At 41.0% G+C, this 13,716-nt stretch overlaps 1 protein-coding gene across 2 annotated transcripts; it reads left to right on the top strand.

Annotated features, from left to right (window-relative positions):
• The first annotated feature begins 1,236 nt into the window (after window positions 1–1,236).
• On the top strand, window positions 1,237–13,319 carry paxbp1 (PAX3 and PAX7 binding protein 1). 2 transcript variants are annotated; one of them, XR_013502831.1, is made up of 19 exons: window positions 1,237–1,684; window positions 1,949–2,068; window positions 2,744–2,956; window positions 3,989–4,210; window positions 4,312–4,412; window positions 4,603–4,826; window positions 5,190–5,379; window positions 6,534–6,657; window positions 8,035–8,137; window positions 8,483–8,598; window positions 8,748–8,947; window positions 9,036–9,183; window positions 9,295–9,416; window positions 9,496–9,572; window positions 9,679–9,745; window positions 10,053–10,199; window positions 11,582–11,736; window positions 12,497–12,774; window positions 13,201–13,319. XR_013502831.1 is itself a non-coding variant. In XM_078265660.1 (18 exons), exons 1-18 carry the CDS (start codon window positions 1,360–1,362, stop codon window positions 12,615–12,617), a joined length of 2,775 nt encoding a protein of 924 aa, XP_078121786.1. In that variant the 5' UTR covers window positions 1,237–1,359; the 3' UTR covers window positions 12,618–13,319. The 2 variants fall into 2 exon arrangements, 1 of the variants encoding a protein (XP_078121786.1); XM_078265660.1 differs by having other exon boundaries at window positions 12,497–13,319.
• The last annotated feature ends 397 nt before the right edge of the window (window positions 13,320–13,716 follow it).

The raw sequence follows: 13,716 nt of genomic DNA, 5'->3' as shown, positions 1-13,716 counted from the left end.
AAAGTGTGGGAAGGTCATACGGTTGGAAGTCTTTCAACAGTTTCAACTGGTATAATTTCACTTATCAGTCTGTCTGTCTGTCTGTCTGTCTGTCTGTCTGTATATCTTCTTAAACATAAACTGATGACCACAGACCTTCCTAAGGACAAGCATAGATAGCCAACTCAACAACATATAATGTGGATGCAAAATGGGTTTTATTCATTTAAGTCAAGTCAATACGTCCATGGCCAAATAGGCAAGCACTTAGCTGTACAAACAGGGCCAACTAGTAAAAAGTAAAAGGTCCAGTGTTACTTAACACCATATGTTAATATAAAGGACAAGACTTAGGGCACAAGTGTTTTATGGATATTTTTGACAGATGCCAAGAGTCATTCAGTTGATAATGCCACTTTCAGTGCAAAATTGGCACTTCCTGAAGATCTCTGTCATGGCAATTTTATGTTAAACAAGGGGACATGCTGCATAGCCTGACAAACACAAATTAACTTTGAATGTGTTACAGTGAGATTACATTAGGCCTACTGAAAACTGTCACATTGGGCTGATTTGACCATGGCTGTCAAAGTCAACCCCATAAAAGTGCTTTATAAATAAAGGTAGGCTATTATTATATGTTACAGTGTCACTCTTGAGTACAATAGTTGCGTTCTGAAGGTACGTAAGAATATAGTGTGTTTTACTGTCAAATCTCAAATATGTTATGAATTGTCACAATAATTGCAATAGCTCAGACACAAATGCAGAAAACTGGATTTTTTTTTGTGCTCAGGCTTACATGTGGCAAAAAAAAAAGGCAGGATAGTAATATTTTTTTGTATTGTAATCTCAAATAAAGCACTAGTTGACACCATTAAGATTAAGATATATTGAAAGCTTTATAAAGATATGATGGTGAATTGCACTGTCTAGTGTTGAGGGTCCTGTAGCGGTTATTTCAAATGGAGGGGCCAGGCTGGGCACATGCGATTTTAGGGGTACCAAATATATTAAGCACAAGTGTTACCACCAACCCTCCATAGGTTTGGTTCTACAAAAGACCAACGATACACAACAATAAACACAATAATACTCATTCAGTGTTAACCTACATTTTATTTATCACTGCACATGAATATGGGGTTAGTTGTTGTGCAGGTCACTGATGCGCCTCTGTACCACTTTTGACCAGCTGAGGGCAGAGTTATGCCGGTGATGCATGTGCTCAGCTTCAAATTTTAAAGAGGAAGAAGAAACGGACTATGTGACAGAAAATGGCCGACTGGCAGTGTGGAAATAATTTCCTTCTGCTCCAAGCACAATTTTAAGGTGTCCTACGTTAGATCATGCATTGCTGCATTTAGCAAAAAATACATAATGTTTAAAAAGGCGAAACGAGCTAACTTTCGACGCAGGAATGAGTCCGACGAGGACGAACAGGAGGAGAGTCGGCAGCCGCCGCCAGTGGCGCCGATATCGTTTGGGCCTGCCGTGGAGGAAATCCCGTTTATGGAGACTTCCAATTACAGCGTTACTGGAGCACCTAGCAGCACGGATAACTATCATAGCAACGGCTTTCAGCCTAATGCGAACAGTGTAAGAGCTGTCAAAAAAGAAAAGAAAGGTAAAGAAACCGCCATCGTAGCAGCTACGGTTCCTGGACCCACGAAAGCCAGTTTGCTGAGTTTCGTCGATGACGAAGGTAAGCTATTTTAGTAAAACAATGCTAAGTTAGCTTGCCGGTTAGCTTAAGAAAGCGTGTTGTCCTGACAGGTTTAAGTAGCTAACGTTAACGTTAGACTTTTTGTTTCTGCTTAGGATACATAGCTAATTGTATTTGTAATTGCAACCATTACAGATAGTTAAATACTTTTCTTGTCCGGGAATGATTTGTATGATCCCCGGATGATGTGCATGGTTAACTTTACTCACCGCTCACTTTATCGCATGACCTGTTTGTAAACAGAAGGATCCGAAGTGTTCAGAGTGAAGAAATCCAATCACAGTAAGAAGATTGTCAAACAGCTGAAGAAAGAATACAAGGAGGATTTGGAGAAGACTGGAGTCAAACAGGAAATCAAATCAGGTGGGATATCCCACTGTCAATGCGATACATCTGCCGTCTCTGCTGTCACATTAGCTAAATGAGAATACTTTAACCTATTTGACTTTGCAGCCGCAACGTTTATCACCAAATATAAGAAGGCATAACGCTGAATCGAGGTATATCATTATAGTTTTGCTAAAATGCACTTAAACAGTGACAATAGACCCTATCTTAGCAAATACTCAGAACCTTGAGGGTAAAATGTCACATGTAGTTGCACCACAAGATGAGGTTAGATCTCTGACTAAGGTGATCACAATTTAACATAGTCTTTAAAGTTAATGCCACTTTCGGTAGAAGTTATGAATTGAACATGTTTGCATCTAGCAAAAACTATCAGCGTATTGCATTACCATCTATAGGGAAGATGGTATATCAGAATTTTTAGCCAGCATTTTTGTCTCCCAAATTAAATCTAATTTCTAAGGTTAATTTTTTTAACTTGAAGACATGTTGATATTATCTGCAGATATATATTTTTTGCTCCTCTGTAGCATGGTACAGTACACTGAATCTGGTTGTACATGTACAATGACAATTAAGGTATTCATATCAGCCACACCAAAGTATCAGCTAAATGGCGATAATGTAAATGGAAGTTTGTAAAGTCTGTTATCCTCTTGCCTCAACTTTCTCTGCATCTGGATTTTCTAGATGTTCCACCTCAGCCTGTGGTTTCAATCAAAGAGGAAGTTACTAGCAGAGCGGGTAGTGAACAGGGGGAAGAGGAAATGGAGGTGGATAGTGCTGATGAGCATGAGGAAGATGCGAAGAGTCAAGGTGGCCAGACACAAGGTCAAGTCTCCAGGAGCAACAACACTGCAGCAACATTCAACACATTTTCCTCCCTCAGCAGCCTGAGACCAGGTAGCAAACACACACACACACACACACACACACACACAAATTTAAATGCTTGTTCATTGTTTGTAAATGTACCCTTCCCACAATTATTGGACCTCTGTTCTGTCATTGAAACCCCTTTGAAAGTGCTTTTACCTCATTGCATTATGCACTATGCCTCCAAACCTGACTGAAACTTTTTGGTATTTGTATTGTCACCAGGGAGACCAGACAGGGTGTAAGCGTAAAATAGGCATTTATTTACTAGGATTAAATTTTTTCACAATACATGGGTGCCGATTCGATTTGTATTGTGAATTTCATTTATTGCGATTCTAGAAGTATTGAGTATTGCGAAAAACAAAAGTTGCATAATGCACTTCTAGTTACAATATATCATGAGACATTTCTTAAAAGTAATTCAGTCAACTAATTAAAACTGCGTAGCCTACAGCAATTCCGGTGCCTTAGAAGCATTTTGGAGTGACAATACAGATAGAAGACTACACAGTGGTACAGCACAACATTTAAGAGCCAGGTGCTCCTGACAATCCATCACATCAACCTGTGGTTTGGGCCATGCAAAGAGTTCATGCACTTAACCAAGCGTAGCACCCAGATGGTCCCTCCAAACAAAAAGGCTCCCTAGCCAACCACATCTTTCAAAGATGCACAATACAACGAAGACCAAAGCTTCAACAAAACTCATCCAAACAAGGCATGAACTTTTTGTGCCTTCCACCTGAACTGCTACTTAAAGCTGCCTACCAACCAACTGGACAGGATGTCACACAAGTGGCCCCCAAAAATCCAAAGGGAATTTGCTGTTAAGCCTAACTGGGACATACAGAAGCACTAAATCTGTGCTACAAAATCACCAGTTAACAGCTCGGTGACACAAAGACATCCCTCAGAACAAATAAACGAATTGTTAAACCGTACAACAAAATGTCATTAACAAGCAAAACCAAAAAGACAGCTGCAGTGAGGGAATAATGAACACTCATACAATAACATAAGTACTTAGATCACGCCCTGTTTCTCTTTTAACTCTAGGGGAGATTCCTGATGCAGCATTTATCCATGCTGCCAGAAAGCGCCGGCAACTAGCTAGAGAGCTGGGGGGTGAAACCCCTCTGGTTGAGACAGAGACTCCCAAGAAACGAATGGTACGAGAAGACCAAGATGCCAGCGACGATGAAGATGAGGAAGAGAAGAGGATCCGCTTTAGCGGTGTCAAGAACAAAAGCCAGAGACAAAAGATTGCTGAGGAGATAGGTACTATAAGAAGATGGTGCACTGACCGTTTATTCAATATATACTAATACTGTTTTCAATCAGTTGTCTCTAAGACATGAACTTCCCTTTCACATGTGCAGGTATTGAGGGTAGTGATGATGAGGCACTGGATACAGGTCAGGATGAGGAGGTGAGCCGTTGGGAGCAGGAGCAGATTAGGAAAGGAATCAGCATACCCCAGGTAAGCTGTGCTAAATCTCTGAACAGCTGTAAAATACTGCTAAATAATGCTTTCCACTTGTTATATGTCAATCCCAAAAAATATTGATAATGCAAATAACCATTAGTTGCATCCCTAATTTATTGGTAGTAGATAACAGCAGTTGTCGTATTTAAAAGCATTATGTGTTTTTCTTGTTTCTAATGACTAGGTCCAAAGCAGCCAGCCAGAGGACAACACGGTCTACTACCAGAACAGCTACGAGAGCCAACCCTATGGCTCTTCCTACAGCATGCCTTTTACCTACAGCACTGTGGCCCCGCAGACTGCCAAGCCAACTGGCCGAGCAGACAATGGCTCTGTTCACTACGGGACCCCTATTAGTGATCTTACCCCGGTATCCATTGATCTGGTAAAGAAACGCCTGCAGGATAGGTAGGTTCAGTGAAATGCCGCAACATCTAATATAAGTCTTCAGCTCAGCTGCTGCCAGCCTTGTGTGCTGTGATCCTGAAGACCCAGGAAAGCTATCCATAGGTCTGAGGGCCAGAGAGGGAGTGTGGGGGTCTGGAGGGGGTTACATTATCCCCCCCTAATTACAACTACAAACGAGTGCATTATTTTAGCTGTTTGTGTCCGGTATCAGTTTTCATGATGCTTCTGTTTATTTGATGGGTGCACTCTTAACGCGATTTCTGCTTAGTTTGTATGTCAATAATTAAGATTAGACGAGCTTTGTTTGTCTTCAGCCCCATCTAAGTCATCATTACTGTCTTTTCCTGTATGTCATGTCTGTAGGCTCAGCCAAATGTGTGCAGGCCACGACTCAAACGCCAGGCGCTACAAACAGATCAAAGAAGACCTAGCTGCCTCTGAGAGCGCCATACAGCAGCTGGAGGGCTCATCCAATGACAATGCAGAACAATATAAATTCTTGCAAGAGATGCGAGGGTATGTTGGAGACTTGCTTGAGTGTTTCAGTGAAAAGGTAAGGGAGAATTTATCTGCTGTCTGATTTGCTGTTTTGTGTCTGTGTGATCTCTAACCACTATGTATGTATGAGGAGATTAATCTAATAAGAAATCTACATTGGGAAACATTAATTGAGAGTCATGAAAAGCCTAGTTTTTAGTTACGTTTTCAGGGACTATTATTGACGCTAATTAACAGTGCTGAAAAGCCAATGTGACTTGGAGCACAATCCATGTATATCCCAGTTGCTTCACAACTGCCCTCATTTTAGTCAGAACTATAACTTCTATTATCTCAGCAACATACTTTTGCAAATGGTTTTAGTATAGAGTAGTAACTTCATAATTAATCTGGTTGTGTTCAACTACTTCATAAAATAATTAATTTATACTGATCATTACATACAAAAGTAAACAAAGTTAGTGTAAGATGAGTTGGAACTGTAAGAGAACCCAATGTAGTGGCATAGCCAACTATATACACAAGGGTCCGATCTTAACAAAGCTCATCAGTCCAATTTGTTAAAACATAATTAAATGATGTCTCTGAAACAAACTATATTTGTCTTCACCTATAGTTACCTCTATCAATTTTATTTGTCACATGAAATCGTGTGAGGTACAATTCCAGTGAAATGTAATCTAAATGCATGTCTGAACCGAATAATTCAGTCTTGTTCCTGCAGCAGCAGAGCAGCAACTACATGGAACATGGCCTGCCAGCTAATGCCACACTAATGTCTGTTTTAACCCTATTAGGTAATGGGAACAGGACACTTACCTACCATTATCAGTATGACTTAGTATGGAGTGAATACAGTGTAAACATCGGGACTGGAACTGTATATTGATAATGTTGGGTAAAAACCTTCAACTCTACAATTTTACTACAATTTTGTGGTTTTAATGCATTTAACTGTGCATTTAACTTGGTTTGTCAATATTTCAGCTTAGACCATTGGCTAAATAAATGTCCGTAGTGTTCAAGCTTTCCTTCAAGGAAATGGGATATTTTAGAGATATTTACGTTTTTACCCGACACTAGTGATATTTTGGTTCCAGTTTTATATTGCCCATCATGCTCCTCCTGTCCCTCCAGCAAGGCATCCCTGTGACTCGGAGCCCCACTTTTATTTGGGTCAGAGGTCACAGAAGACATCATATCTTTCAGGTGCCTGCTGTCCTGGAGCTGGAGGCTGCCATGCACCAGTTACTAAGGCAACGGGCCTCACGACTTGTCCAGAGAAGACAGGATGATATTAAAGATGAATCGTCGGAGTTTGCAAGCCTTTCAAGTCAGTCCATCTTGAAGGTTTTTATGATTTAATTGAACGGCCTCGTTAGGTGTGTGTGTGTGTGTGTGTGTGTGTGTGTGTGTGTCTGTGTGTGTGTGTGTGTGTGTGTGTGTGGGTCGGGGGTATAGTGTGTGTCGGTATATGTGTGTGTGTGTGGGTCGGGGTGTGGGTGTGGTTCACATTCTTGTTTCCCACAACCCCATTTATGTTTCCCTCATGAGTGTGGTTATGGTTAATTAAGATGTGATTTTGAGTGAGTGAGCATGTACATACATGAGAGCTGTTTCGGCTACTCTTTATTGGCCGAGTCTCAGTCAGCTGAGTGGTTGTAACTCAGCTCAAGCATTAAGTAAAGTTAAAAAACCTATCTGTTAGTGACTTGTCATGTCACTTTCACTGTAACATGTAGGAAGTTGCAGCCAGGTAAGTCACTAGAAAAATGATTGAAACCAAAATCATTTGTAACAAATAAGATGTTTTATTGCCGGTGGTACCTTTTTGTATATTGTGTATATATATTTATATTAGTGCTGTCAGTTAAACGCGTTCTTAACGGCGTTAATGCGAACCCATTTTAACGGCGTCAGTTTTTTTATCGCAAGATTAACGTTCTTTTTGGCATAGCAAACTTTGTAGTTTTTTTTACATGCTGTTGCAACAACTAGTAACGTTAGAAAAACTACAACGCCACACCGGATCTAGCTAGACCGGAAACAAAACAGGCACACCGCACACACTTGTTTGGGCTTGCGAGACGGCCAAAGAGTAGTAGGCTAACGTTACGTTTTGAGTGGATGGCGAGCGCAAGACGCCGAAATGGATGCCAGTAAGATTCTGAATGGAAAGTTTACTTTTAAAAAGTTGCCAAACAGGTTCCATTGACAAGACCAAAGTGATCTGTGTGTTTTGTCGTTGTGAACTGAATACCACTTGATGGCCAAGCACACAGCTGATGCCGATTCTCCGCCCCCTCGTCAAAGCCAGGCGACAAAAGCACAAAGCAAGCCGATCCACTTTTCCATGTTGATAAGAGCATTAAAATGAGAAAAAAATAATTGAAAAGAAATCAAGGGACATTTAGAATAGATAAAAATGTGTGATTAATTGCGAGTTAACTATGACATTAAATATTTTAATCGTTTGACAGCACTAATTTATATTATTTGGTCAGTATTGTAATTTTATTCATACATTTAAAACACTCCCTTTGCCCATCACTTGCCTATCTCATCTAAAAAATTTTAAGCATTTTGGATTATTCTAAATTTGAGTACTTTTTGGGTTGTGTGAGATGTTGAGGGCCCTGAATAAGAATAAGGTTATGGGTTGTCTTAGCGTTTTCAATTCCGGTTCTAACATGGCTCCTGTCTCTTTCAGATAAAGCTGTCATGGCTCCTAATCTGGACTCGTTTGGTCGAGACCGCACAGCATACCAAGAGAACAGTCGTCAGAGGAGGATAGCAGAAAGAGAAGCACGACGGTATGAAGCTCACTTGTACTCAAAAGTTTCCAGGATTTGTAGGCTGAATTAATGCTAAATGTTTCCAGGATAATGGTAGGCTCTATTGTCCATTTAGGCTGTGTTTTTGTGCTTGCCTCAGAACACAAATTGCCAAAACTCGCATCTGAGCTTTCTGCACTTGTATTCGCAAAAATACAGCCATGATTGTATCTTGGATTGTAAAGCATAGATTTGCCATGCAAGCGATCTGAATTTGAGGGAGTCATTTTAGTGCCAAGTTGGTTACTTGGTTGTTTTTTTTTATATTCAAAAATTCTGTCTATGGTTTTAATTGTCTGCCTTTGTGCTTGTGGGTGGGTGCAGAACTCGGCGGCGACAAGCTAGAGAGCAGAATGGAAAGAGGGCTGAGCATAAAGAAGGCTTATCATCAGATGATGAGGAGACCTCTACTGACATCACCAGCTTCAACATGGAGAGAGGTACATCACTAATTTGCTGCAAAAATTACAGTATCAACCATAATGAGGAGAATTGGCAAATTTGTTGATTTAATGTGATTTATCGCAGACATAACACACATCAGTCATTCTGTATCTCATGCCTAACTAAAGCTTTTCATCCCATCCAGATCGTATCATCAGGGAATGCAAGAAAGTATTTGAAGATGTGGTGGAGGATTTTCATTCTCTTGACTGCATTAAATCCCATTTTGAAGTGTGGAGGAGAGACTATGCCAACTGCTACAGAGATGCTTACATAGGCCTCTGTCTGCCCAAACTCTTTAACCCTTTAGTCCGTCTGCAGCTGATTACATGGAACCCTCTTGAGGTAAGGCATGTGTTTTTACTGTAACATTTTTCTTTTCTTTTTTAAATGAGATGGGTGAATTCTGAAATCCACTTTTTTCCCTGGCCAGGCTCAGTGTGCAAATTTTGAGTACATGCTCTGGTTTGAGTCGCTGTTGTTTTACGGCTTTGAGGAGCACAGCACGTTGCAGAGGGGAGATGGGGACATCGGCTTGCTGCCTGCTATTGTGGAGAAGGTCATCCTCTCCAAACTGACAGGTAGAGTAACCTGCCCAGCTGCACCCAGCATACTGAGATTTGCTTGGCATAATAATACAGGCCAGTACCAAATATCTCATGTGTATTTATGTATTGGTTTGTATGCGTCAGTGTTGGCAGAGCAAGTGTGGGACCCGCTGTCAAACAGTCAGACAGCCATGCTGGTGGGCTTCATTCACAGAATAATGAAAGGTTACCCTACTGTGCTGCATGGGGACAACCGATACACACAGGTACTGTCCACTCTCTTACTACCTACATAAATATATTGTACTACATCTGCAAAATATTTTTAAATAAAATCTCTATTAGGAACTTTTGAAAACTATTGTCTTTAGGACCAGGCGGACTCTGGATGAAGATGTCTTCCTTCCACTCTACCCCAAAAAGTATGTTACACAATTGTTAACTTTAGAGGAATTCCAGTTTGCATTTTTTCAATCAATATGATAAAACTTGATAACTGATTAAACGCATACTTTTGCTTTTGTTAAGTGTGTTGGAGAACAAGAATAGCGGTCCTTACTTATTCTACCAGAGGCAGTTCTGGTCTTGTGTGAAGGTATGTACAAAAGTGGAGTTAAGACAGTATTTTTAGATTAATGGCTCTGTTCAAATACTAATTATACTGACAGTTACCTTCAAATGAAGGCCCTGCATGATTGTTGGAAGTCACACCACATACAGAAAGGATGTGTGAAAGTTCTGTATACAGTACTCGACAAGTATAAATGCTTTCCGTCTATAACTGTTTGTGTGTGTCCTTGATGTAGTTTGTAGACTAACCACTGATTGTAACATTTACTTCTGTGGCAGCTAATGGAACTACTGGGATATTGATGTTATATGCTGTTGTGTTTCTGTTCTAGCTGCTGGGCAACATCCTGCAGTGGGAAGGTATTTTATCCAGTTCCTGTCTGAGGGATCTGGCATTAGACAGCACTCTGAATAGATACATCCTCTCTGCACTGCAGACCACGGATACTGGGGAGGACAATGTTCCAAAGTGCCAGAAGGTATGAGACGCACCAGTTTTTTTGTAGTGTGTAAAAAGACACAGCAGAGCTCATACAGTAGGGTTGTTCAAGATGAACCAGGTCTGCGCAGAATCGATCACCGGCGATCGCCGCCCAATGCATGCCCGTTAGATTTGTGTCCGACTTGATGCACACGTGGGCAACGATAACCTCACGAGATCAAGGCGGCCGCAGTTCCGAGATGCAGGCAGCGCAGTTGCTTTTCACCAACTGCAACACCCAGGCGGACCCAGGGCATGCTGGGAAACGCCGGCCTCTCAGCTGATCTAACAGCTGATTGGTTCAGAATCGACTCAACATGATGACGTTTTATATAAACTTTTTATTGATTTTGACTTGGAGGGATTTTAACTGTTGTTTGTCTGATTGAAAGGCTTATTCTGAACAAACCACCTTTTGTGTGGCGAGACTAAATCTGTTCAGATTACGGATCATCTACAGTGTGTTGTTCATTAAAATCAGCAACAGATTGCATGTAGAGCATTTTAACAGCTACTCTGTCATAATTAAAACAACTGGAGACTGTGTACAAGTTGATATATGGGTCTGATAACATTTTATTAAATCAGAATCGGACCACAGTGTTTCTGTGACTTCCTGTTCAGCCTGAAGGCTGCTGGAATCGGCTGGAAACTGTCCGACTTGACAGCGGATTTTTGTCACCGCCCCCGGCTGCTGCCGCCTGCTTTCGTCCACTTTACAGGCGAGGTGCAGTTCATCTCGAACGATTCTAGTCAGAATGCTTGTGACTTGTTTTGAAATGATTTACAATGTACAACCATGAGAATACCATACATTTATAGTCATTTAAAGTTATATTACTCTGTTGACAGAGACCAACATCATTACGAGCAGGTACATAGTACAAGAACTCCTCAACTTTGTCCCGAGTGGATATTCAGGGGGTCTCATGTTTAATTACAATTTGAAAAGGTATGCACAAATTGCATGAGGTCCATTTGATTATATAAAGCAGCCCACACTGTTGGCACGTTAAATATTTGATTCGTGATTCCATGGTTTCAAGATTATTCCAGAGACCTCTTACAGTATTTAATAGTACATGATGTGCCTATCCAGTCTAAAAATAAAGATGATTGTTTTAGCCGCCTGAGCAATGGAAACTGGCTCTTCTCCTGGATCCGACAATTTGATGAAAGGTGCTTATATTTTAAAATACAAGCCTCTCAGCCCAGATCAATGTGATTGGCTGCACTCCACTTTCCTGTGCCTTTTTACAGCTTGCAGCCTTAACTTGACAAACACACTTGCTGTGGAGGAGCAGGTGGTCAAGCGTTGTTTGTGACTCACTAAACAGGGTGACAGAGCTAGTGTTCAACTCTTTCTTTTACCTTTTTCAGGTGGTGGAATGTTTGCCTGTGCACTGGTTCTCTGGACTGAAAGGCCAGCAGACGTTGCCTCAGTTGGAGCCGTTCTGTCGCTTCCTCACCCACATGGCCAACTCATTGCACCGCAACAGTTTGGGCGGGTCTGATGTGGAGCGGCGCACTGCCAAGTAAGAGACTCTGCTAGACTCTGCATATACAGTTTTAATTGTCTAAATTGGGGAATTTGATTTCTGTTATAGCTTTATCTGCTGTAATTTTATGGAAGGTGCGTTTAGAAGGATACAATAAAAGATTGCACTGCCAGTGCTGTTTTTGTTTTGTAAATGACATAACAATTTACCAATTAGTGTTCTTAGATGACTCCCTTGATCACTATCTTGTAATGCTATGGGTTTTGTCCATAAAGACAATAAACAGTAAAGACATACTCTGAAAGCCACGCCCACCGGAAGGGAATACATTCATCGCCACAGTATGCAACCATGGACTGAAACACTAACAAAATGCCTCTAGCTAGCTAGGATAGGATAGTTATGATTATTTTAGCACTGTATGTCTACTAGAGGACAAGTTAGCTGTTAGTAAGTTAATGTTGGCTATGTGTTAGCAAGCTAAGGCACTTCTGAACATAATACTCCATAGCTTTCTGATTTATCCACATTCCACTATAACACAAGTTGCATACTGTCAAAATGCTTTAGCTTAAGAAATATAGTTAGCTTTGCTTCGTTGGTAGTGCATCCCACCACACAGCAGCTTTTAGGCATTTTTTCTGTTGTTTGCAAGCAGACGGAATTGACAAGGAGGAACCTTCACGCAATACAAAGTCAATGGAGAGCGATGAGTTGTTTTCCCCTCCGGTGTGGGCGGGACTTAAATGTGCTCTGTCTCTATACTGCTTCTTACATAACACATATCTGCCAACAGGGACCAAGTCAAAGAGGTTGTGAAGATGTTGGGCCAGATGAATGCCCTGGACCACATCATCACTGTGGCAGCCGAGCATGGCATTAAAGACATCAAGCCCCTTTTGGAAGCCAAGTCGTAGAGAAGGACATGGCAACAGCAACTTTTCATTCATCTTTTGTCATGTTCAGCACATTTGAAGCCATGGGGGTCACTAAGTTGGAGTCCTAAAAAAAAAAGTGTGCATTAATGGATTTGAAATAAAACTCAACTGTTGCTACCTTGCCTGAAAAGAGAAGGTAAAAAATATTGGTGTAAATATTGTGAATAATGTATAGAAAGGTGGGCTCATATGCTCAACACAAGACTGATGCTGAAATGAGGCCTTGTATTGTCAGCTCTAAAAGACCTCTCTGTTATACTACATGCTGACAATATTTTAAATGCATAATTTATTAAGGGTACAGTTGTTGACATGGGTTACTGGCATATGTTTGGAAATTATCGGATCTCTAAATTAACACCATTTTCAATCTGGCTACCTGTAAAGACTGCATAACCACCTTTATTTCTCTCACATGCTCTACTTTTCTATATGTGCCAAAATAACTTTCTATTTGGCTAAAAGGTAGAAATTGCACACTGGCAAGACTGACAACCAACTTGTCTCCCAGAACTCTGTAGGGCAATTGATATTGTCTTTGTTCTCCCACTTCACCCTACAGTTCTCCTGTGTCACATGTGGACTGCCCTGATGACCCTACTACAGCTGAGAGCTTTGTATTTGTAAGACTTTTGGTTTAGCATTGTATTTGCCTGTGAATAAAATATGCATTTGAATGAATCACTGTCTTGTTGCAATTAAGTGAAAACTGTGGATCATTAGGTGGCGTTCTTCCATTTTTGTACATATTCTGACCATAAAAGGGGCAATTCAAAATGATGTCCAATAAGGAATATTTTTTAACGGAGCAGCTGTGACGTTGCGTTCAGTGTCAAAGTTCTTCAATATTGCCGATTGCCTGTCTCAAGATCAAAACTCTTAATGAGTGTCATAATCATGAATGTGTTGTTAATTTCAGCCAGTTGCCAGTCGGCATCTAGCCTCTCATTGCCAGACCTTCCTGCACAGCGCTGTTGGTCACTAATGCAGTTTGAGACAAATGGCTATTGCCCAACTGTAATGGTAATGAGCGGGCGGGGCCGCTTGTTTGCCTCTCCTCCATCTGAACGCGCTAAAA

Source organism: Sander vitreus, chromosome 13, assembly GCF_031162955.1.
Source record: "Sander vitreus isolate 19-12246 chromosome 13, sanVit1, whole genome shotgun sequence".
Lineage (NCBI taxonomy): Eukaryota > Metazoa > Chordata > Actinopteri > Perciformes > Percidae > Sander > Sander vitreus.
Note: the sequence above shows the minus strand (reverse complement) of the source record. Positions and strands in the feature narration are given on the sequence as shown.

What these genes read in the sequence shown, in the direction of transcription:
- paxbp1 (XM_078265660.1), top strand. Translation starts at nt 1,360, where the DNA reads ATGTTTAAAAAGGCGAAACGAGCTAACTTTCGACGCAGGAATGAGTCC. An exon ending in CAAACAGGAAATCAAATCAG is followed by an intron (nt 2,069 to 2,743) that starts GTGGGATATCCC and finishes TGGATTTTCTAG; the next exon opens with ATGTTCCACCTCAGCCTGTG. An exon ending in GTGGAGCGGCGCACTGCCAA is followed by an intron (nt 11,737 to 12,496) that starts GTAAGAGACTCT and finishes ATCTGCCAACAG; the next exon opens with GGACCAAGTCAAAGAGGTTG.